This window comes from Lissotriton vulgaris, unplaced genomic scaffold (assembly GCF_964263255.1).
Source record: "Lissotriton vulgaris unplaced genomic scaffold, aLisVul1.2 SCAFFOLD_2294, whole genome shotgun sequence".
Lineage (NCBI taxonomy): Eukaryota > Metazoa > Chordata > Amphibia > Caudata > Salamandridae > Lissotriton > Lissotriton vulgaris.
In genome coordinates this window covers 8,430-33,367 of record NW_028246595.1, presented here as the reverse complement: position 1 = coordinate 33,367, position 24,938 = coordinate 8,430, and the positions used below count along the sequence as shown (strand labels likewise).

General features: G+C 43.8%; 1 protein-coding gene across 1 annotated transcript; it reads left to right on the top strand.

Annotated features, from left to right (window-relative positions):
• Positions 1–24,938, top strand: LOC147665847 (baculoviral IAP repeat-containing protein 5-like). The gene is made up of 2 exons (XM_086949462.1): positions 1–323; positions 24,825–24,938. The coding sequence occupies exons 1-2, from the start codon at positions 192–194 to the stop codon at positions 24,936–24,938; spliced, it is 246 nt and encodes an 81-aa protein (XP_086805588.1). The 5' UTR covers positions 1–191.

Sequence of the window (24,938 nt, the reverse complement as noted above, 5' to 3'; positions counted from 1 at the left end):
AACGGTTTGAATTGTGTATATGCGTCTCATTTCTGGCTATTCACCTGATGTGCGTGATCTCTTTCCTATAAGTCGTCTACTGTCCCTTCTTTCCGGGAGCAGGTATCCTGCCTAGCGCACACGACAGTGTTAGCGAAGCGAAGTCTCAGTTACTGAGCCTCCCGTGCTCCTAGATTCCTGACTGCCCCTCAATGATGGTGGACGCAGCGTCTATCCCAGGCGCCTCTCTTCCTCCCCAGTGGCAGCTGTACTTACAACTTTACCGGGAGCAGACTTACACCAACTGGCCCTTCACAGAAGGCTGCGCCTGCACCCCTCGAGCGGTGAGAAATGGTCGGACTTGTGTGATCCCTTTGAGATCATCGTGGACGAAAAAAGCATTCGATTTATGTTTCGGGCATATGCTTCGGGAGCTGGGGAGTATTGGTTTCTCTTTTCCCGTGCTGAAATCTGTTATATGGCTGCCAGGGCCTGGAATTGGGTGGGTCTGAAGGGTTTCTCGTTTGTGTGCCTGTCTGAGAGACTAATATTGTACCCTCCGGTTAAGCGGGTGTTCGTTTATAGAGTGCTTTTAGTGGGATTAAAAAGGATTTTAGGGGAGGCGGGCTGTATAGTTTCTTGAAAGGGACGTGGCTGAAGGAACGTAATATGTAATCTCCTCGATGAGGAGTGCCCCATGTAATTAAGGGCGTGGTTTAAATTGTGTACTCAAATCTTGTTCCAGATTTACTACGATTTTCAGTTAGGGTTGCGTTGCTTTTGTGGCACAGCCAGACAATGAATAATTGTTGGCATTTACTAAGCCATGCAAAATTGTATCGTTTAGTAAATAGAAAGTAACGCAAATCTGCTATGCGTTGGGTAGGCGTTATAGAGGTGAAGCATGGGCGTTCCCGTGCATCCTCCCATGTAATTTGAAGCAAACAGAGGTTTATAAAGACTTGTAAACTGGGGTATGCTTCTAAATTGTGTGCCTACCTGATAAAGGCGTAACAAGGAGAAATATCTTTATTTCAGCTTTTTACTTTATCTGTCTATATGTGGAAAGCGGAATATGTTGCTTAGGATTGTTTTTGAGCAGGGAATTTCCAAATGCAGTTGCCACGATATATATATCTGCTTTAAGGAGGAAGGATGTGAAATGGCATTCAAGTCTGGAAGCCAAAATATAGCAGGGGTTCACTTTCCAAGCCGGGCTCAGGCTCTCAAAGGTGGGCGAGCAGCTTGATCCAATCCTGCTGACCCTTCGTGGCATTGCAGAGATATTACCCCCAACCCCCCTTTCACAGCATTAGAAGATGCAAGTACAGTGAGCTCCACCAACGTTCCATACCTTATTCAAGCTGGTCACAATGTGAAATCTTAGGGAATTGGTCCTGTCATGCTGAACCTTCCCATTGTAAAGATATAACTCACAATATGCATTTCACAGCATTAGAAGAGGCACGTACACTGAGCCCTGTCGGTACACCCTATCACATTAAATCTTTTTGCAATACCTCACTCTAGCCTTGTTGAATCCCATTCTATTGTAATTGCATTGCTGCATCGGACTAAGGCTTTGAAGCGCTTTACGTCGGACAGCAACCTGCTGTTAGTGGTTTATCCAATGTTTATTGGTTGTTTATTACTAGGGTTATTCTTGTGCTCTCGAGGCAATTCGATGCTTTTGCTTAAGTTTCTTTGTGTTGGATTAAATTAAGAAGTTAGGCGTGATCATTAGTATGGGAGTTATTGCACGTTTGGGACTTATGCACTAGAGGTTATGCAGGCTTTTTTACAGAGTAGTGTGTTTTGAGCTTTGAAATGAGGTGTGGGCAATTTGTAGAAATACATTAATGGAGATAAAGGCAAACAATTGGCAGAGTATGCTGTGTTTGGAGATTGGATGCGTGCAAGGGGTGGAAAGTGTCATTTAAGAAAGAGGCAACATTTGGAAGTTTACTGATTTAATGCAGTGATTTTAGGAATATACAGTAACAGTTTTAAGATGGCATGCAGTCTGAGGATGCAACACTCCAGAAAAACATTTTCATGTGGTATTGTGTTCCTTTTAGAGAGTTTGGTAGGCACTAGATTCGGACAAACAGTTTTTCCACTGTTCAACTACCACTAGACCACCGCTTCAGCAAGGACAGCTGATCAGCTCGGGGTTCGAAGTGTATATGGCTCTATGCAGATAATGAGAAATATCAATAAATTTAGGCAGTGCTTGGAGGAATCAGTATCATTGTGATTTATAGCAGTGTGAAAAAATGAACAGGGTATATAATGCAAACATCAAAAAGGAGATTCTATAGATGTCTTCTGCTGTTCACCCACCATATTAATTTAAAAAGCAAAGAGAACCCTTTTGGATACCCCTGGTTGAGCATGGCACAAGATGGGGGACAACAGAAATATATTGCCTTTATTTCTATGAGTGAAAAGTGGGGATTCACACACTTACCTGTGAGGGATGGAGATCGGACTACCATTAGAAATGTGGATAAACATTTATAAGCAAGGGGCTAAGGTTAGTTCTTCATGAGAACTGCCGTTTGTAGGATTAAGCATGTGAGAGAGGGACTGTAGTTTCTAGTGCTCCAGGTGAGGAAGGTTCTTGGCCATTCCTGTTCCCTTTTTTTTTTTTTGTTGTTGTCCCTAATTGGTGCCTCAGAAAGGTTGATGTGTAGAGATTTCTCTATTCACTGTGCCCGTCCTCCCTAAATGATAGGTAAGGCTCAGTAGATACCATGGAAAATGACTGTGGTACACGGCCATGTTTATACCACTGAATACAACAGTAAAAAGTACCAACTGTCACGTTGCACCAAGAGAAAACAATGATTACCAAATTCAGTAGGCTTAATCTTGCCCAACCATCTCCCCCAAATCTGGGCATTTGCAAATAGTTTTGTTCTAGATTTTGGAGAGCAGATTAGCTATGCACATGTACAAGCGTATACATTACATAAGTTAACTTGCATTAGTACATGTCTTCTCTAAGCTTGCTTGAACTTTACTGTATTCAAAATATACCATTGTACCATGGCACTGCAATTCCGTGGCTAATATGACAGAAATTATCACTGTAGGAAGGTGGATACCTGACTATGGTTACCCCAGATTTTTTGCCTAGTGTTTAGCTGGTTTTCGACTTAGTTGGCCTGGGATCCTGCTAATCAGGGCTCCAGGCTATCTGCTCTCTTTAAAATGGACTCTAGGTACATCTCCAATTGGATACTGGGTCACCTTATGAGCCCCTGTACAGTGTTCTATAGGTACCCAGGGCATGGGTGCATCCAAGGCCTACCAGGGGCTGCAGCATGTATTCTGCCACCCCTGGCTGGCCACCCAAATTGACACAACTGGCTTATCGCTCAGCTGGGGCAAGGTGGTGTAATCACCCTTTGCTTTAGATATAGTATACCTATATCTAGACACATATACACACATAAGTCACTCCTACGGCAGGCCTTAACAATCCTGGAGGCAGAGTGCTTGGTTTTTTGTGAGATGGTGCTCTAGCATGAGCTGAGCCTGTCTGCAGCTTTCGGAACCATGTCCTTATAGCTGTTCTAGGATATTGCCATACCATATACTCTTAAGTGCATTATGAACCTCCCTGTTAAATGCTAACTATGGTTTGGCTTTATCAAAACATGTCGAATAAGGTGTCATACGATTTGGAATACTACCCCCTCGCCAGTCCTGACGACGGGGGTAGCATTCCACCCTTCTAGAGGGAGAAGACATGTTGAAACGAAACTCTGGACCTTCATCACTCTACTTTGGAAGAAGACTGAAGAATCTCCCTTGTGGTCAAGGAGTTACCACCCTGCACAAGCAGGCACCATCCATCGATTGACGACTTGCTTTGCCGCTGCCTCCCGCCCGACAAGAACTGGATTCCCAGACATCACACAGCCCGATCCACAGTCCCTGCAATGCTGAGACTCGTGGAGGCGACGAGAGACGTGGGACTGGCCATCTTGAAAAGTCTGCGACCTGCTAACTGTGCAGCCCCCGAGGCCTCCTCGAAGCTGTGCATTGGGTATTGAGAAGCCCCAGCCCCGAGCAGCATCTGCACCAAAGATCAGCCCTACACACTCCACGAGTTCTGCGTGGGGCCCTTTTGCATTTCCCTGCTCGACACGTCTGCCCGGTCACTTGCCTGTTGGCTAGTGGCCATCTTGGCGGCGATTCTTTGAAACTACACCGCTGGTCTGATTGCTCCAGACTGGCCCTTGCTTCCCTCAAAAGAAGCAGCCCCTCAGACCTTGCTGGTCTGAGTAAGAAGCCTACATCGTATCCTGCGTGGGTTGCCTTTCCCAAGGCTTGTTGGCCCCAATCTTGAAGCCGACACCACTGACGGCGAGAACCTTCGTGGGACAGTCCGTGCCTGCCTCCTGGTCGTCGTCGACGCCTCCTGGTCCACGTGGCTGCAGAGACAAGCTTCCCATCAGCACCTGATTGCAACGCGACATCGCCTGGTTCCATCCTGGTCACTGGCTAGTGACCCAGACTCTGTCCCCTCTGCTTTCAGGTCCTCTACATCTTTGATCCACCCTTGGATCCACCCGGACTCTTCTCTTCTGGCCACCTGCAGCATCTTTCCTCCAAGGCTCCGTAGATCTCCACAAAGATACCCAACACACTTTGGGACCTATGCACCCGCTTCCTGTGGGTTAGGTAACGCGAGTACTACGGTGCTCCTGTAAAGATTTACACTCCTAGTGTCTTAATTTCAAGTGGATAAGTTCTAGTCCAGTCGGAAGACTCCCAAACCTTTAACTTTCAACTTTTACGCACCAATTGATTTCTATGTGTGCACATGTGTGCCTTTAGACACTGCACACACATCGCGTGGGCCTCCTGCTCCCTAACCATTGTTAGTCCAGTGTAGCCCGAGCGATTCCCAAGGCCTTACCAATGTTCGTGAAGTGGTACTTATACCACTTTTTTAATATATGGTTTAGCGGGCCACCCGGCCCTATCATAATTGTGCAACTTTTGTATGTTATGTTAAGTTACTTGTTATGCACTTGTGCTTCTGTGCTCATAAAGAGTTCAGGGGATTTCTGTAGAAGTAAATACATATATATTTTGAATATATATCCTGTGTGGTGTCCTTTCATTTGGTATTAAAGGGATTGAATATGGTAAAACAGCTGGCTTCACATGCCCTCTTGAGTTTAGTCTAAGACTGCTCTGTCCATGCTACCCCTAGGATAGCTGATCTATAAGGTTGTCTTTACAACCATCACCAAAAGGGTTGTTTGGACTGGTGCAAGGTGCTCACTAGAATAGTGATCATAAACCAGGCCAACTTCTCACAATCACTATTAAGCCATGGTCTGCATTCTCCTAGTGTAAGCTCTTCCGTTTCACGCCCTCCCCCAAAAAGTACTATCACATTGAATGGGCCTGAATTATAGCAGGTATGGGTGCAATTGATGCCCACATTGACACGAACTGCAACCATTGTGCAGTGGATGGTCAAAATATGATCAGAAGTACCTTCATACTGCCAGAAAACCACTGTGCTTTGGAAGCAGTTTTCTGTGGATTATGGCTAGTGTGCCATGGCATGCAGCGTGCCTGGTCGAGTACCATTGTGCAGTGAATGCCTGCTGTACTGCAAGAATTGCAACCATACCTCCTGGACCGCCATTGCACCATGTGCGGGTGCCAATGGGTCATGGATGCGCACAATGTCAAGAATAACCACTGTTTTGGGGGGATAGGCGAGAGGTAGGACAGAGGTTTATATATTCACTTACCAGATGTATACTTACAGATGCATGGTACTGTGTGGTAAATATTAAATATGGAAACAAGGAATCATCAAACAAATACACAAATAATGAACTGTATTTAGTTTGCAAACTAATATAAAAAATATATACATTTTCGAGGCAAGGTTGGAGCCTTTCTAAATTCAGTTGAATCATCTTATCCTTCCTATATTGATTGATGCACTTGCTCTGCTCCCATGAATCAATATGAGGCTATTAACATATTTGTTTTAGCCTCCAGTTTTCCAATTTCTTTACATTTCCAGAACGTTTTATTTACACTTTATGAATACTTATTTATTTTTCCAAGTAGTCAAGGAACCCCTGAATAGGTTTTGCAGACCCCCAGGGGTTCCCAGATCACAGGTTTATAACCATTGCACTACCCGAACACCATTGCATCAAAGCCGAACTCCAACTGCTTACTGTGAGGAGGTATAGTTTGCACCACCTGGTCCTTGGAATCAGCCGATGAATCACAAACCGTGACCATATATTTATTAGGCATTGAGATACTCGCCCAGAAGTAGGGGTAGGGAACGGCAGAAGGGACAATAACCTGTGAAAATACAGTGAAAGGTGACCCGGATTACTTTAAACACAATATAGTTCCTCACATATTGAGGGCAGATGGTTTATGCATGCAAATTACTTTTGAGTTGTGCATCTTGGGGCCCATGACCTGCTAGTGAGAGAGGGCAGCAACACGAAGACAGGGACACATCCTTTTGAATCAAAAACCAAGAGACTTGCCTGCGCATTTACAAATGTGTGCTTTAGATTCCTAGGTGTTGTAAAGACACGGGTTGACCCAGCAAGTCCCTGGGACCTGGGTGAATAATTGGTACAGACAAGATGGTCCCAGAAAGTAAAACAATCAAAATCACTTAAATGAATTCAATAGAAATTATAGCACCATTGTATTTAATCACAAAGTGTCATATAAACTTATTTACAAAAATGAGTACACAGTTTAAATATATACAATGCCCCTATTGGGTAGGACAGGGAAGGTAGTGTTGGAATGGTGAAGGTATGGGGAATTATGATACAAGTCAATTGAGTCCAAGTAAATCAAAACATCATCATCAGTAAACACAATGGAGAAAAAATTCATCGGTCCATTAACACAAACATGCCTCAAATACAATAAAATCACAAATGATATGTTAGGGAAGAGGCTGAACAAAGAAACGGAATGTCGACGTTTCGACCCAGGTAGATGCAGGTATAACTGTGACCTTGCTAGAGGGTCTTCATCAGGACGGTGGAGCAGGGAAGGCGGGGCAAAGGATCTGTAGTTGTTCGAAGGGGCACGGTGGGGTGCACAGACACTCTCAGTGGGATACAAAATATGGCTGCGTCTTAGGTCACATGAGTGGACAAGCTGGTGGAGTGGAGTGCAGAGTGGATATTTAATCGGCCGACAGATGGTGGCTCAAAAAGCCGCAGAGCAGCCCAGGTAAATGACAGTCAATTCCAAGCGTGATGTCTTAAAACGGTATGGTGTCACTGAAGGTGGACGGGGTGTCCCAGTTGATCAGTCAGACACTGGGATAAGAAAAACAATCGTCTTGGGCGAGTGGGGGTTCCGGTTCAAAAGTCACTGGTTGGAAAACGTTTTCCATACCGTTTTAAGACATCACGCTTGGAATTGACTGTCATTTACCTGGGCTGCTCTGCGGCTTTTTGAGCCACCATCTGTCGGCCGATTAAATATCCACTCTGCACTCCACTCCACCAGCTTGTCCACGCCTTCCCTGCTCCACCGTCCTGATGAAGACCCTCTAGCGCCGAGAACTATTGTTAGCGAGTGTGCTGCCCAGGAGACACTCCTGGCCGCGCGCATCGCCTTGGAGGCGATTTGAAGCACGCAATCGCGCTCGCTGGTGGGCAGCTGCTGTCGAACATTCACACAGACACACACACCAGCGCCCATGCACGCACATACAGACACCCCCCCCCCCCCCCACACACATACACACAAGTGCTCCGGTTCTCCCCCCCCCCGTCGCACACAAACCGGCTCCAGAATGTAAAGAAAGCTCCGGTTGGGTTTAAAGCCGGCTCACGATACTGCAGGCTGTATTGAATGCATCCGGAGAGGTTCCCCGCGCGGCGTAGCTCTCAAAAAGTTATACGAAGTGTGAGGCTGTGAACAAGGGTACACGCTGTCTACGCGTCCCTGTCTGCAGATGTTCAGACTATTTGGGGGGCATAATGCTTCTCTTACCTAGGAAATGTTTCCAACGGGCACCGTAATCATTTGCGGACCGTTCGTTTGCCTGGGCCGCGATACGCATTTAGTCCGCCTGCCTCCTTTTCCGGTCCGGATGCCGCCCCGCCCCCGTCACATGCGATATTGCCTGACTTCCGGTGCGTGCGCCAATGGAGACACAACACTGCAGAAAGGTGTGTTTTTAAAGGAAGTTCATGATAAAATATTATAATCGACGCGCTTTGCAGAGTTGTGAGTGCAGAGTTGTGAGTGCAGAGTTGTGAGTGCAGAGTTGTGAGTGCAGAGTTGTGAGTGCAGAGTTGTGAGTGCAGAGTTGTGATATTTATGATTTAAGGAAAAAAAAGAAATGTCATGAGCAATGCCAATAGCTCTACTTTTAATGATGCCGAGACCATTGCATTGTAAATGCTTGTTATTATTTTGTCAAGCAGACGGCTTACTTGTAGCCTCTAATCTGCGTTTAGTCTCCGCTTATAAAATTAGAGGAAAAAAGACTCGGATTGAAAACTTTACCTGGGGTACTGACCTTCCACAATAGAAAAGTCAGAAATATGCAACCTCCAAATTAGCTAAAGCCAGTATATTGCTCCATCTGCTCTCCAGAACTTCTCAGAACTCGTCATGGTTTTGGTGGGTGCCCCATGTACTGCCCAGACAGGAATCGTCCTGATTGGACTGTACCCGTGGTTCTGATGGTGGACAGTGGTTCTTGATAGCTGCTGTTCCCAGGAACTGATTTGTACGGGAAGTGCCCTTTCTAGAATGCCTCCAGTGTGCAGAGGAGGGTAAAGACACTCCACATGCTGTTCATAAGAATCTTCTTTATTTATTTAGTAGGTCTCCCAAACACACTCTGGGAGGAACAGCAAATGCAACAGACTTCTTCGCTCTCAGTCCTCTGCCAACATTCCAAATCCCCAGCTCACCATGCACACCTCATGCGCTTAACCCAGTGTGGTGGTCTGTGACCTGCCTCCACTACACACACTCCCCTTCCATGCATAAAAAAACTTTTCCCCTTACATATATGCAAAACTATATTTCTTGGATTTCTATATAAACATGTCTGAAGAAAATACCTTGAATAACTATATTCAACCTAAAGTACATATTACCATTTCTAATTCCATATAGTTCACGTTCCAACTGTACAATGAAAAGGGCACTAGGAGAGTGCACTAGAGATTGTTTCACTCACAAATCTGATCCTGCAACCTTTTTAGGTTTAACTACAGAGCGACTAGCCCAAGTTGTTTTTATCAATCGTAGGAGTTGCCTCATTCTATGATCGTCCCTGCTCAAGTGATCTTCCCCACCCTATGATGCAATGTCCTTTCTCAGGGAATGTCCCAAAACCCTCTCATCCTTACCAAACAGGGATTCAACTGGTTATTATCATTGTCAGACCACCAATCAAAACTTTGCTTTAGGTGTCTGGGGACTTCTCTTGATGCATCAACTATTTACACACACCTTTCTCACCACCTCTTTCCTTAAACAAGCAAATAGAAGAAAAATGCCACACTTAACTGTCATTCAACAATGCAGATTTGCAATAAAGTTTTTTTCCACGATCAAAGGTTGTGAAAAATGATTCTGGCTTTTAATTAATATTCCGCTTTTCTCACTCTCACTTTGTCACCCACTTACAGGGGCACAGGCTTAGTCTTATGCTTCAAATCCTAATGCTTCTTGTTCACATCTTGCCGTTGTATGGCGCTTGTCTGAGTTCTCCCAAGGTACACAATTTCATATTTTCCTCTGTTTTATAAATCCATTCTTGGCCACCAATACCAATCTTCGACTCTGCTCTTAGTCCTACCGATACCTGTATGTCCTTCATGACATCTCTAGAATTTTTGTTCCGAGAATTCTGTGAAGAATAATCTTACTATTTCTCAACACCAAATCTCCCTCCAATGATAACTCGTGTCTCTCTTCCCAGTAAGTCAATTCTTTTGCCATTTTTTTCTTTTCAGACCAACCTTCTCTAATCCATGTTACACACCACCATTAGTTCCTCGTTGACACTTCTGTAAAGACTTTGCAAACACTGTTTATAAGAATCTTCTTTATTAAGTAGGTCTCCCAAACACACGTGGAGCAATGGCAGGTACTGCTGACCACCTCTCACTCAAGCTTTCCACATTCCAGAATCCCCAGCTCACCTTGCACACCTCCGCGCTCAACCCATTGTGGTGCACTTTGACCTGCCTTCACTACAAGGAGGAAGGATTGTTACTTATCATTATGCATCTGTTCTTGACATGCAGAGCTGTCTATTCACATACTTTGCATACTCTACCATCTAGTGTTGAGTCCGGATGTTTCCAAGCTGTTTTTCTTCAAAGAAGTCTTTTCCGATCACCAGGTTAGGTGACTCCTCCTTTTGGTGATAATGTGAATGGCTTTCGAATCCATTGCTTGTTTTTACTGCAACGGGTGAGAATGGAGTAAGTAAGTGTAATATAAAGATGTCCTTCCATGTAATAAGAACTGCAACAACCATAGGTGTCCAGGGAGGAGGACACATGTGAATCTACATGCCAAGAACAGATGCTTGCAGGGTAAGCAACATAATCCGTTCGAGGCATGTGTCATGTGTGCTGTAGATAATCATGCTTTGCATAGACTGTATAGCAGTACTGTCCCGAAGTTGTGGCTAACCAGTGGGTGTTGCAGTTGTTTGAAAGGGTATTTTTAGCACTGCCTGTCCTACATTAGTTTGTTGGTATGCTAATACATCCACACAATTATGTTTAGTAAATGTGTGTGGTGTGGACCATGTAGCTGCCTCACATGTCAACTATGGGAATAGTGCCTAAAAAGGCCATAGATGTTCCTAGTTTGTGTGTCGCATCTGCTCTAGGAAGTATAGTTAAAGTTCCTTTAAATTTATCATAGCAAGTTTGAATACATTTAACAATCCATCCAGAAATACCAGGCTTGCGTAGGTTTTCCTTTATAAGGTGGAGCAAAGGCAATAAAAAGGTTTTGCATTTTTTTTGTCCTACCAATATAATACAATAGTGCTCTTTTGGCAAAGTGTATGTAGAGCTCTTTCTGCTACTGTATCAGGTTGAGGGAAGAAAACCGGTAACTCAGCTGGTTAATATGAAAAGTGGAGACCACTTTTGGAAGGAATTTTGGGTTTGTGCGAGAACCAATCTCTTGGAAGTTGGAAGAACTGTGCTTCAAAAGTTAGTGCCTGTAGCTCACCAACACATTTTTAAGTGAAGTGATAGCAATTAAAAAGGCTACCTTCCAAGAAAGAAATTGTAATGGAAAATTGTGCAATGGTTCAAAAGATGTACCCATAATCCTTGTGAGAACAACGTTAAGGTTCCAGGCAGGTTCAGGTGGTACTCTGAGTGGTATTCTTTTAAAACCTTCCATAAAGGTTTTAATTACTAGAACTTTGATGAAGGATAAATGTTGCCTGTTTTGAAGATATGCAGCTACTTCTGCAAGATGTAGTCTAATGGGTGTGTAGGTTAGGCCTGCCCGCTGTTGATGCAAAAGAAAACAAATAATATTTTGCATAGATTCATCTAGCGGTTCAATTATGTTATTACAATATCACAAACCCTATTCCACTTTGTTGCATAACATTCCCTAGTGGTAGGTTTTCTTGCTTCTTAAGAATTGTCATACAATCTAGTGGTGGGTTTAGGTACCCAAACACTATGATTTCAGGAGCCAAGTCGCTAATTTGAGTTCCTTGGGGTTTGGATGTCTGATTTCTCCATGGTGCTGTGTGAGAAGGTTTTAAATGAGTTGAAGCTTCTGGTGTGGAACTGACAGTTCCAGTAGTGTGGTGGATCATGGTTGACGAGTCAATGTGGGAGCCACCAGAATTAGTTTGAGACATGTCAGCGTGAGCTTCTGAACTAGAAATGGAAGGAGAGGTGGAAAAGCATAAGCAAATATCCCTGACCAATTTATCCATAGGACATTGCCTTTGGATAGAGAGTGTGGGTACCTGGAGGTGAAGTCTGGGCATTTTGAGTTCTCTGCTGTCGCACAGAGATCTACCATTTTTGGCAGTATGGAAGGAGAACTTTGGGGTGGAATTCCCACTTGTGGTCCTCATCCTGCTGAGGAGGTCGGCAAAGTATGTGCCTGTTCTTGGAAGGGGTTCTGCTATAAGTTGGATCTTGTGATACATTTTCCAACCCCAAATGGGCTCAGAGTCGTGGCAGTTACGGCAAGTGTCTCTTCCCCCTCCCCCTGTTTTTGTACCTAGTACATTGTCATATTGTCCGTCCAGACTACGATAACTTTCCCTATCAGATGAGGTAGAAATGCTTTCAGTGCTAGCTGAACTGCTTGCAGGTCTAGTCAGTTGATGTGAAGGTTCTGTTTGGTGTTCCAAATACCCTGAACTGATAAATGTTGTAAATGGGTGCCCCATCCTGTGAGAGATACGTTTTATGCGAGTACGATCTGTGGAATCTGGTTGATAAAGGGACACCGTTTTGATTTTGTGTTCCACCACTGCAGAGAGCAAGGAGTGCGGCTGTCTACCAACACAAACGGGCAGATTCATGAAAGACCTGTTTTGCGAGTCTGAAATAGCGATTCATAAGGAATCGCTATTACAGACTCGCAAAACGGGATTCATGTAGGAATCGCAAAATTAAATGCAAATCCTACAGATTCCTTATTTGCGATTAGCAAATTGCTAATCTCAAATAAGGAATAACTCCCCATTCATTCCTATGGGCCAAAAGGCCCATAGGAATGAATGGGGAGTATTCCTTATTTGCGATTAGCAATTTGCTAATCGCAAATAAGATAGCGATTTGAAGGGTGCCAGGGGTGTCCAAAGGACACCCTGTAGCACCCCTTAAATGCACATTTCAAAAGGTGTTGCGCACACACATGTCCTAAGGACATGTGTGTATGTGTAACACGCAACTTAGAAAAATGCTTTTAAAAGCATTTTTCTAAGTTTTCGCTATTTACCACGAGGTTTGACCTCGCGGTAAATAGCGGCCGAAATTTTCGATTTCGCAATTTTAAAATGTTTCAAGAATAGCATTTAAGGAATCTCTAATAGAGATTCCTTAAATGCTATTCCTCGCAAATTTGCGAGTTTCTAAATAGCGATTTTTGCATTTGGAATGATGAATCCCAAATGCAAAAATCGCACTCGCAAAGGGCCAGATTCTCAATCTGGGCCTTTGCGAACGCATATCAGCTTGATGAATCAGGCTGTAGATCTTTTAGCTGATCCTGTGATTGATTCCACTGATGTGCTAAGCATTCTTTACGAGGATTTAGTCTTGCATAAGGCACTTTTGCAATGCATGACACCATCATCCCTAGTAATTGCATGACGGTCCTGACTGGGATATACTGGTTGCTATGGAACTGTTGTAGCAGTGTTTGAAAATTGTGAATTCTGACTGTATTGGGCAATGCTAGAGCCAATTGAGTGTTTAGAATAGCTCCTAGATAGAGTTGCAGTTGTGATGCTTAAAGATTGGATTTATGTGCATTAATCCAACTGATGTAGAAGGGTTTATGGTAGTTGGTCTGTTGTATACACTTGAAATGTGTTTTGGCTTTTATGAGCCAATTGTCTAGGTATTGAAATACATACATTTCCTGTCTTCGCAAAGGAGCTGCTGCTACTGCTAAGCATTTGGTGAACACTTTGGTGCAGTTGGTACTCCGAAACGGAGTAATTTAAACTGGTAATTTTTTTGTCCTATTGCAAATCTGAGGTATTAGTGATGTGCTGGATGAATGGGAATGTGAAAGTATTCATCCTTTAGATCCAGTGTTGCCATAAATTTGCTGCTGTTGTAAAAGCTGTAGCACCTGTTGAAGTGTGACCATATGGAAGTGTTCTTATAATATGTATAGATTTAATGGCCTGAGATGGGCCATAACCAATGGACCTTTTTGGGAATCTGATAGTAGAGTGAGTAGACCCCTGATCCTTTATGCTGTATTGGAACAGGTCATATTTCTCCTTCTGTTTGAAGAGCTTGTACTTCTTGTTTGAGCAGATGTTGGTGCTCTAACAAGAGTTTGTAAATGCCGGTGGAGTATTGGATGGTTGCTTGTGAACTCCAGGTAATAACCATGTTAAATAATGTCCAAACCCCATTTGTCTGATGTTATTGATTGCCAAATGGGAAGAACCTGTTGCAGTCTTCCCCCGATGGGTGATGAATGGTCGAGGGGAATAGATATGAAGTCACTGCTCCCATAGATTTTGCCACTTCTGTATCCTTTTTAATTTTTTCAAATGATTAGTCCACTTGAGGCCCAAAGAGGTGTTCTTTGTTAAAAGGGACATTCAGAATAGTTTGTTGAACTTCTGGTTTGAAACCAGAGATTCTTAGTCATGCTTGGCCTCTGAGGGGAATACTGGTGTTGACTCTGGCTGCAGCATCTAATAGAGGTATTGGAAATGAGTTTCCATTCCTGTATTAGTTTCTGCCCTCTTTTTGTGTGTTCTTCTGGGAGGTATTGTAATCTTCAATTTCGTCCCAGTGGGCCCTATCGTACCTAGCCAACAGACCTGGTGTATTGGCTATACGCCAATGGTTGGCTGATTGAGCAGCTACCCTTTTGCTTGAGGCATCTATTAACATTGACTCTTTATCTGAAGGTAGTACATCCCCTGAGGTTTGGGAATTGGCTTTTTTACGTGCTTTAGAGACAACTAAAGAATCCAAAGGAAGCTGGCCCTTAATAACAAGCATTTGCAATGCAATAGGTCTCGCAATAGGAAAGTTTGAGCCATTGGTTTTGTAAATGACAACTTTTTGTTATGTTTTTGTTTTGAAATTAGTTAAAGTAATATATTTGTCATTTACAATGCTAATAGTTATAACTTTTGCAAGTGTGACACCTATAACCTGGGTAGCGCTGAGTGTTGCTGCGGTGGTGCTGAGGCTAGAAAGGCACAAAAAAGAGTTAGAGGGCAGAAGGTCAGAAAAATAAGGGATAAAAAATGCTTGTGTTGTAAATGTAGGTATTGTGGTCAAAGTAACACCACCTTTTTTGTACTAGACAATTAAAAAAAAAATTCCCACTAGAAAAAAAACTTAATCCTTGTGAAGAAAACAAGACTGGGAGGATGGAAGTACAAGTAGCTCTTGGTATTGCTGTGGGGGGGGGGGGGTAGAAATCTGAGACATGGCCTGGTAGTCGTTAAAATTGTGAAGCAGTGGGCGGTTTTGAGAAACATTAGGACTTGTTCTTACTTGAAAGGCATCCGTAAATGGCCCGCGTTAAAGTAAACAGCATTGGTAAATGTTTAGAAGTTGTGCGGCATACTTTGTATTTATGATGTGATTTGTATCACATATTTTGATGTCTTGACGTAAGCATTAAAATACAAGTTGTTGCCACACTTTGTATTTATGATGTGACTTGTCAAATATATTAGGATGGAATGACGTAAAGAGCAAAATACAAGTCTTGCGACAAACTTTGTATTTATGATGTGACTTGTATATTTTTGTGATGCAATGATGTAAACATGCAAAATACAATTCTTTTGCCACACTTTGTAATACAAGTTGTGCGCCTCACTTGGTATTTATGATGTGTATCACATAATTATAATCAAATACAGAAACAGCAAAGTACAATTTGTGGATCAAGTCTTTGGCCTGAGTAATGGAGTTTGAGATATAAAAAAAAATGTAGAGCGATGAGCGTGCATGAGAGGGGGGTGGAATAGACTAGCGTGCAGCTGACTGAGAGAGAGGCTGTGGTCTGCGTGTTTGCGCGCAGTAAAGGAAAAGAAATGAAATGTACCAAAAGCATGAAACTTGTTTCATATAATTAGATGCAATGACAAAAACAGCAAAATACAAGTCGGGCGCCACACTTAGTACTTATGATGTGACTGTGGATGGGCCGTTGGGTTTTTCTTTTCCTTTAGCTCAGATTTGCATTTCACAGCGGATGACAGCCAACAGATAAGAATCTTTATGGCTGAGCTTAAAGCACTCCAGTATCCTGGTGTGTTTTCGTCCCCAGACACCCCCCCCCCCCCCCGTCCTACAAAGAAAAAAACATGATGGTACACACAATTGTAGAGCTTTGTGTTAGTCTTTGTTACAAATGTTCTGTGGTGCAGAGGCCATAGTGAGTAGGTCTTATGTCACTTTTAAAAATCATGACTATCACGCAAGTTATGGAGCAAGTCTGTTGCCTGATGAATGGGGTTTGCGATGAAAAAAAATGGGAGAGTTCATGAGACGGAGGGAGGGGATGGAATGGACTAACGTGCAGCTGACAGAGAGAGGCTGTGGTCTGGGTGTTTGCACGCAGTAAAGGAAAAGAAAAAATTTACCAAAGCATGAAACTTGTATCCTATATTTGGATGCAATGTCGGAAACGGCAAAATACAAGTCGGGCGCCACAGTTTGTACTTGTGTGACTTGTATCACATATTTGGATGCAATGACGACTTGTATCACCTAAAAGAATAGCACGCAAGTAATGGAGTCTGTTGCCTGAGTAATGGGTTTGGAGAGCGAAGAGCGTGCATGAGAGGGAGGGGGGGTTGGAATAGACAAACGTGCAGCTGACAGAGAGAGGCTGTGGTCTGCGTGTTTGCGCGCAGTAATGTAATAGAAATACATTTTACCAAAAGCATGAAACTTGTATCATATATTTAGATTCAATGTTCTGTGGTGCAGAGGCCATAGTGAGTAGGTCTTATGTCCCTTTTTAAAAATCATGACTATCACGCAAGTTATGGAGCAAGTCTGTTGCCTGATTAATGGGGTTTGCGATTTAAAAAAATGGGAGAGTGAAGAGCGTGCGTGAGACGGAGGGAGGGGGTGGAATGGACGAACGTGCAGCTGACTGAGAGAGAGGCTGTGGTCTGGGTGTTTGCACGCAGTAAAGGAAAAGAAAAAATTTACCTAAAGCATGAAACTTGTATCATATATTTAGATGCAATGACGGAAACAGCAAAATACAAGTCGGGCGCCACACTTTGTACTTATGATGTGACTTGTATCACATAAAAAAATAGGACGCAAGTCTGTGGCCTGAAGGGGCATGAAAAAAAACTCTGCAGCCGCGAAATGAAAGCCTTTGATGCAGCAGGGGGTGGAGCGGAACCCCTTGAAGTGAAGCTGCTGGCGGCACCACGCTGGGGAAGTAACAGATGGCTTGGATGTGAAGCTCTTGGAGGCAGGCGGCTCGGACAAAAGCTTGTGCACGAGAGCACATGCACTCGTGGAAATCCGCTTTTTTGGAGACCTTACTTTAACTCTTGGTTTCAACGCAATAGACTCGTCCTATTCATTCATGCAGAATGGAATAGGCCGAGACCTAAAAACTGGGTCAGATGGTGGAGGTTTATATTTTTGGGCCACCTTAGGTGTTATTGTACGTGCTCTCACTGGATCTTTAAAAATGTCTTCAGCATGCCTCTTGATACCTTTAAACATGGGTAATGACTGTGATGTTTTATGTGTCTTTCCTAAAGTTTCAAAGAGGAAATCTTCTAGAGATTTTTTTAATGTAAAGTCACTCCATAGTACATGGCTCCCCTGGCAATTAACTTCTGATATGAAGTATTATCAGGAGGGGAGGGTTTAGCAGGTTATGGATCTGGATCAGTGTCAGCGGATGGATCTATAATATAATCATCCCATGGGACTGGTGGTGGCTGTTCAGAAGTGTCATCCCCGATATCCGGATCTGTACCTGGAGAGCCCGGTGGTGTGATGTGTAGAGGGTCTGAAGCTGCTATAGTAGGTACTGGTGAAGAAGGTGGAGGAGTTTGAGGAAAGTGGTGAATTGGGCTAGTAGCCATGTACTCCTTCTTTTTAAGTGGGATTTTATATCCTGTGTCTAACTTCCTTTTGGAGGACTGTATCACTGCCTTCTCTGTAATATGTCCAGTGTCAGGGTTTATGTGGATTTTCGTCAGTTTTGGATCCAGCTTTTGTTTGTTGGTTTCCAGAACTGGATCCGGAGGGTTTCGATGTGCCTCTTTCTGTTTCGGTGCTGAAATATTGGGTACTGAGCTGGATTTGTCCTTTTTAGGTTTCAGAACCAAAGGTTTTGGAACTGAAGGGGTGTCATCTTGGCCTGAACCAGAAGGCTTGACTTGCTGTATTGTTGCTGAGTCAAAGGGCGGGGCATTAGAATCAGAGTCTCTGTTCCCAGAAGCCATTTGTTTGGTGGGTGGGTTTTGTGCGCAGAAGGGCTTTGGTACTCAAGGCACCCTGTCCAGCTGGAATGCCATGGCACTCTAGTTCGATCACCAACTCTGAATAGGTCCTGGACGGAGAAGGCCTCTTCCTCTGCAGACGCTTCCATTTCTTCAATGCTCGATATCTTCTCTGATGATATCCGGGGTGTCCACTGCATTTCTCTTCTTCGAGCCCAACGGTCCTGCAGTGTCTTTTTGGATTGGAACGACCGACAAGCGTCGCAGTCTTCTTTATAGTCCAGGGGTTAGACAGAGGTTACAAACCTTATGAAGGTGGTGGGTGGGTATGTGGAATGGCACAGAGAACAGGTTTGAAATGGAGTCCGTCCATCGGCAGAAGACTCGTTCATGGATTTTCGAGTTGAAGTTAGATGAAGGAAACCGGCTAGGCCCGACGGCTGCGGTTAGAGGTTCCTGAGTTGATAACTTACATTTTCTAAATTTCAACACACGGATGATTGAAGTCTCGATCGGAACAATACCGATGAGGATAGAATTGAGCATCAAAGGGATCCCAATTTAACAATTTCGAATCGGAGCGCCGCAATACACGTCCGAACTTGATGGCGGAAAGAAAACCATCGAACAATGGAGTCGAAGGCACATGGCGGTATCACCAGAAGGAGTCACCTAACCTCGTGACTGGAAAAGACTACTTTGGAGAAAAACAACTTGAAAACAGCTGACCCAATGCTAGATGGCAGGAGTATGCAAAGCATGTGGATTTACAGCACATGCTTTTGAACACCCTGATCCCCTCATCAACAAACACTGAATGAATTAACCACTGCAACATTTTGAGATCTTTTATAGAGATGACAAGTCTAACAAGCATTTGCAATGCAGTAGGTCTCGCATTTACGCTAGTTTGAGCTATTGGCATTGTAAATGGCAATGCCTTTTATTTACATGTTGGTTTACAATGCTAATAGCTTAAATGCTAGACCTGTTGCATTGCAAATGCTTGTTTTGTATGTAAGAAGGGACACATCAGAATTCGTGATGTGCTAGGCTTCAGACACTCTACTATTATAAACAAAGGCCTTTCACTTATGCGTGCACTGCAAGCTTCTCTTCTACTCCCTCTCCGCCATTTTGAAGTGTATGAATGGTAAGTGCATAACGGGTTTTCGACACAGATTAATCCGTTGTCACTTCACGAACGCTAAAGAGGGTGTTGTAAGGATGCACAGTCCTCATTTCAGGGTTCTGCAAACAGCTAAAGGCCCACAATATTGCATATGTACACTTGTTTAACATGTAACTATATAGCATAGCTCAGTCAACTAAACAGATGTCAAATGCATTCTGCCAGAGTTATAGGCTAAAGCCATAGGCCAAGGCCTGTAAGGAGTCAGAATGCTTAAAGGACACCTAAAGCCTAGGTCAGCAAGGTTAAAAGAACACGTCGCTCACTGTGAGCACAAGTTTTTAAATTGAAAAGACCAAGAATACTACAGTTTCTGCCTACAGTAAGTCACCCTCTCCGAAACCAAGGTCTTCAAAGAAGCTCCCTACGTTCCAATGTTATAATATAAATTACCATTTACGGGGATGTGAGGGGGCAATAAATGTAACAGAAGCGGTTTACATATATGTGTGCAGTCCATTGGAGCAGAACTTGCAACCTCCACCGAGAATCCACCAAACATGAAGAGACTGGTGTAACCGAAATGAAGCAATCTAAGCACTCAGCCTTATTAATTGTACATATGGGAACTATTTGGGAAAACAGCAGATGCCAACCTGCAGCAACCCAGCTCGGGTCACAAAGAAATATGCCAGGTTAAGAGTACATATTACGGTGAGCAAGCGGATACTTGTGCCCAATATGGAATGGCAGCTGTCAGTGAACGTGTAGTGCTGTTAGTGCCCATTATTAATGCAGCTTGCAGTGTTATCACTGCGGTAGACACAGCTGTGCGGTTACAGTAGCACGCTGCTCCTAGTTAGTGCTGTGCTGGTAGTGTTCACTGTTTATGTATTAATGGCACCTGTTAGAGTGTTGGCAGTGTCCACTGACCCCTGAGAGAGAACGTAGAGCAGATAGGTAGGAGGCAGCACGGCCAAGTGAGGTAGGTAAAAGTAGCTGCTGGCAGCATTAGTTTCCTTGCTGTCCTGCTCTATGAATCGATCTACACTGGATCCCAGACTTGAAGCGCAAACTGGAGAGCTGCGGGGGGCCAGGCACCTCCTGGATTGGCAGTTGGAGCAGGACATTACTGGCTGGGATATTTGGAAACGGGTGTGGAGCGACCAAGTGGGAGGGATGGGAGAGAAAACAGCCAGAGGAGAAAAAAAATTGAAAAAGGCCTATGGAAACGCAGTGAAATTAAAGAGGGAAGCCACCTAGGAAGAGTCTGGGTACGCAGAGTAGGAAAGCCCATATTTTTGCTGGTGCTTTGTTGTTTATTTTCGTTTTATGTTTTACTCTGGATTTTATATCCGTTCACAGCTTAATGTCCTTTTTGGGGTGTAATCAGTCGATTTCCTGCAGCGCAGAATTTTGTTCTTTATGTAAGGGAGTGAGGGTTTTTTCACAAAATGGGTGTAGTGGCACAATTACGAACAATCTTACTGGTTAATAACAAGCCGTGAGGGGCGGTAGGTATTTGGGGAAGATATACGGGAGAGTAACTTAACTGCAAGCAGCGCCGTGTGACAGTGAGTCGCTGTAAAGGCTTGAATACATAAACACCAAGACTAACCTTCCAAACACTTTGTTTGCTAAAACTGAATTTATTTTCACATTAAAAAGGAATTTTTGTTCTAAACAGGAACATAAAGCAGGTAATAATTTGCTAAAGCTATATTTTGCATATTTTCAATACCATCACACATTTACATGGACGCACGGTAACACACACTTTGGGTGCCTGTTGATTTGAGAAACTATAGCAACTTTTGTTTTGCAGGAATGTGGGATATGCCCCTGTGGGAGGGGGTAGTAGCCAAGAAAAGCGAACACTGCTCATTGCATTTGTATTAATGCAGCGCATTATTTACGGATCATGGCACTGAAGCAGATTGACGCCGGAATTACTAGGGCTTGCCCAAATGCATCCATGTGACACTGCCTTCTAGCCTCAGCAACGCACTAGCATTGTGGGACATGTAGTTTCAGGTTTTACATTAATCAGGACCTACAAGTCAGGCCAGTCTAGAATATAAATTACAGTTTGAAACAAATATAGTTAAGGCAGGCTGGGGCGGTTATATACGACGAGGGTCATCTGTCTGTGACTGGATGAACTACGATGCTTAAATCCGCCCAGCTTTCTCTCGTTATTCAGTTACCCCCGATAGTGAAGTTCCCCGGACTCGTCACAGCTTTCCCCGCCATGCATACAAGAAGCTAGAGCAAGATCTTTATTCCCACAGGGTCAGGTGAATCGTACAGTATGTGAATGTACTCCACCAGAAAGCTCACCTGAATTTGCTGGCGCAATTGTTCAGTTGGTGGCGAGCAATACCTCCGCCTGCAGTGCAGCCAAGTGTACAAAAGTAAAAGCCCCACTTTTGCACCCAGCAGCAACATTGCGTGGCCTGGGATTAGTGCCCCCATACAGTCGCATCAGTGTAGCCCACACTCACCGTGGTTGAAGTGCTGCAGCAGCAGCCTCTCTACCTAGCTGACCACTGCCTCCCTGCGCTCCCCGGAGGCCTGGCTAATGCGGGCTGTGGGTCGGCCAGACCACTGTGACGTGCAGCGCTTTGCTCAACCGATGCGCCGGGAACTTACTCTGAGAAATGGAAAGGTAAGGAAAGTGCAGGAAGGAAATGAGGCTGTAGTGAAACCAGGAAGAGAGCACATCATCGCGTGCACAATATCTGAGGGCTTGAAAAATGTTCCAAAGCTGACGAAAAAAGTAACCAAGTCCGGGACAGCAAACAATAGTGATGCGGGCAGAGGCAGGTGTCGACCACGGGAGAGAACTTGAGTGCGCCGCGGTGTGGAGGGTGGAGGGTGGGGTGGGTTAGGGGGCGGACAACAATAAACCGCGGCCCGGACTCCACCACATCAACAGAAGAATGAGGGAGCGTCGTGCACCAAATGAAATGTTTACTGGAGAGAATTTCATAAGTAATTTCAAGCTTAAAACATTCATCACTGTCAAAATTAAAGTTGTACTAACAGAGAAATGGCTGAATTAGGAAAAGAGTAACAGTATTTTGTTAAGTTACAGGCATATAAGAGTAGCATTGCTGTGGGGAGGGGGGAGGAGAAATGCGAGACATGGTCTAGCGGCCGTGAAAAGTGTGAAGCAGGTGGCATGGAGCGGATGCCTTTGAAGTGAAGCTCTCGGAGGCAGGTGGCTCCGGGAGCAAATGGTAAGCGCCTTCACAAGGAGCACATGCACTCTATGTAATCCGCTTGGTGGTTTCAGAGCTTGTTTTGCCCTCAATACTCTCGTCCTATTTTCGCTTGCGCGATTTAATAGGACGAGACCTAAAAATTTCTACCGGTGTGTATTCTGTTCTGCCTATTGTAAGTGTGACTTCTTGCACACTTGATCAGGAAGGATCACGACGAGTTGAATATTGGAGCACAATGCAACCTACCACAGTGGGTTACCCAGGGGACGTGAAAAGGCTGGTGTGGGCATTGCAGCAGTCCGGGATGTGCTAATGATGTGATCTTGGCGCCTTCAGTAGGGCCTCACAATGGGGACAACAGAACAAGCTGAGAACACTGAACTGGTGGCTAATATTCTTATGTAGCTCCGGATCCAAGCTCTTATAAACTTAGCTGACCACAGATACTCTTAACGGTTGATTTTATCGATGGACATTGCTGCCACACACAAACAACTAACAGAAACATGATACCTCAGCTAGTTTTCAACAGTAATAGTTGACTAGGACTCGACCTTCAATGTCCTTTAAAACCTTCGTCAGTAGGTTTGCACAGACTCAAACGGGGTTTCCACCCGTGGTACTATTGCTGAATACTACGTCCAGTCCCAGTATGTAGATCTGCGAAAAGGTGACAAAATAAGGAAATGGCTAGTATTCAAACCCTGCTATAGTATTAGCTCTGGCATAATCAGCAAGGCTATTATCAGAGCTCTTGCATAATGAGATTGCTGCCATGATTTGTCACCACACTACATGGCACCAAAGGGATAAGTAAATTCTTAAATATTTTTAAAAAAATGTTTTAATAGATTTATGAAGCAACCTGTCCCATGGACCAGTAGATATCTTATTAAATTCAACATCGCTGTAGATGCGGGTTGGAAGGTAGGTGGAGTACTTCTTAAGAAGAGGTCAGCACTCTGTTAGACATATGCAGCACTTAAGGTTAGATGTTTGCTGATTTTCCTAATGTGGCTGGCCGCCATAGAGCTAGTTGTGTTTAGAGGCATGAGTAATTTGCTTTCCTTTAAAGGCGTCCTTACACCAGAAATTGACACAAGGGCTCATTTCATGTTGAAACATAGCATGAAATGACGGATTTCAAAGTGAAAATACGTCAATGAGTCCTTGCGTCAATTTTTGGTGCCAGGCCGCCTTAAAACAAAAGCATAGCGAACAGCTTTTTTTTTTTTTTTTTTTTTTTTATACCTGAGCATGTACATTTTTACAAAAAAAAGCTCTCAATTGCACAAAATGGTGTAATGGTTTCATTTCCCACAAAGCAACATTCCTGAGATTACGCTGGTGTAATTTAAGTTTCAAAGCAAACACAAGGAGATGGGAAGAGCGCTGAAACATTTCACTCGCCCCCAGTCACAGATCTGGGTTGAATCCAGACCCAGCTATATGCAAATCAGTCTTGCCCCTGTGCCTCATGGGAAAAGTCCAGCCCGAACTGCCAAGCCAGGTCTTTCCTGAACGGGAATCAAGCATCCTGGGACCGGTTTCTGGGTAACAACCCTCATCAGCCAGGCTAGCTTAAATCCAGTTGCAAAGTGAGCAAAGGCCCTATGTCTGGGCATATCGTGCCAACTTAGGACGAACAAAGCAAACCAAGAAGATTTAAAATTTCACCCAGGCCTAGTTGTGATGAGTGGTTAAAATCACATGTTGAATTATGCTCTAATGTTTCTTGATGTTGTGACTAGTATCCTAAGGTGAAAGCAGGAATATTGGGTTGGGTTGACTATGCCGATGGTTTGTCTCTGCGGAGTACAGCACCAGCAAGCAGAATGACTTCTATTGTCTGATTAGCTGAACGCAAGGTTGGCAATCAAGCCTCTTTAAAGACCACTAGGAAGTTGTGTCCTAAGAGCAGATGGAAACTGATAAGCATGTCTTCCACTTACAAAATGTACATAATTGTGCGACTTTCAGATTTTAATACCACAAGACAAGCCAGCTTACTTTAAAAATGTTCTTTTAACTTTTGGGAGCTTTCACACGCTATGTTTTACTATTTCCAGGGGTCAAAAGTGTGTTTTTTAAACTTTTTCTGAATGTGTATTTCACTAATATGCTTTAACAGTTTTCAATTTTAACGTTTGGATTTGAGCCTTTAGAAGACCTCCATCGTACAATGCTGAGGGTTTGTTGACACCCCCCACTTTGTTTGGTTTTATGATATTCTTGACATATGTTCTTTCTGACAACTGTATTTTGTTCTTGCTTTTGTTAGATGGCAGCAGCTGGATTTATTCACTGCCCAGGCGAAAACAGCCCGGATGTTGCTCAATGTTTCTTCTGCTTCAAGGAGTTAGAGGGATGGGAACCTGATGATGACCCCATGTGA

What these genes read in the sequence shown, in the direction of transcription:
- LOC147665847 (XM_086949462.1), top strand. Translation starts at nt 192, where the DNA reads ATGATGGTGGACGCAGCGTCTATCCCAGGCGCCTCTCTTCCTCCCCAG. An exon ending in GCGCCTGCACCCCTCGAGCG is followed by an intron (nt 324 to 24,824) that starts GTGAGAAATGGT and finishes TGCTTTTGTTAG; the next exon opens with ATGGCAGCAGCTGGATTTAT.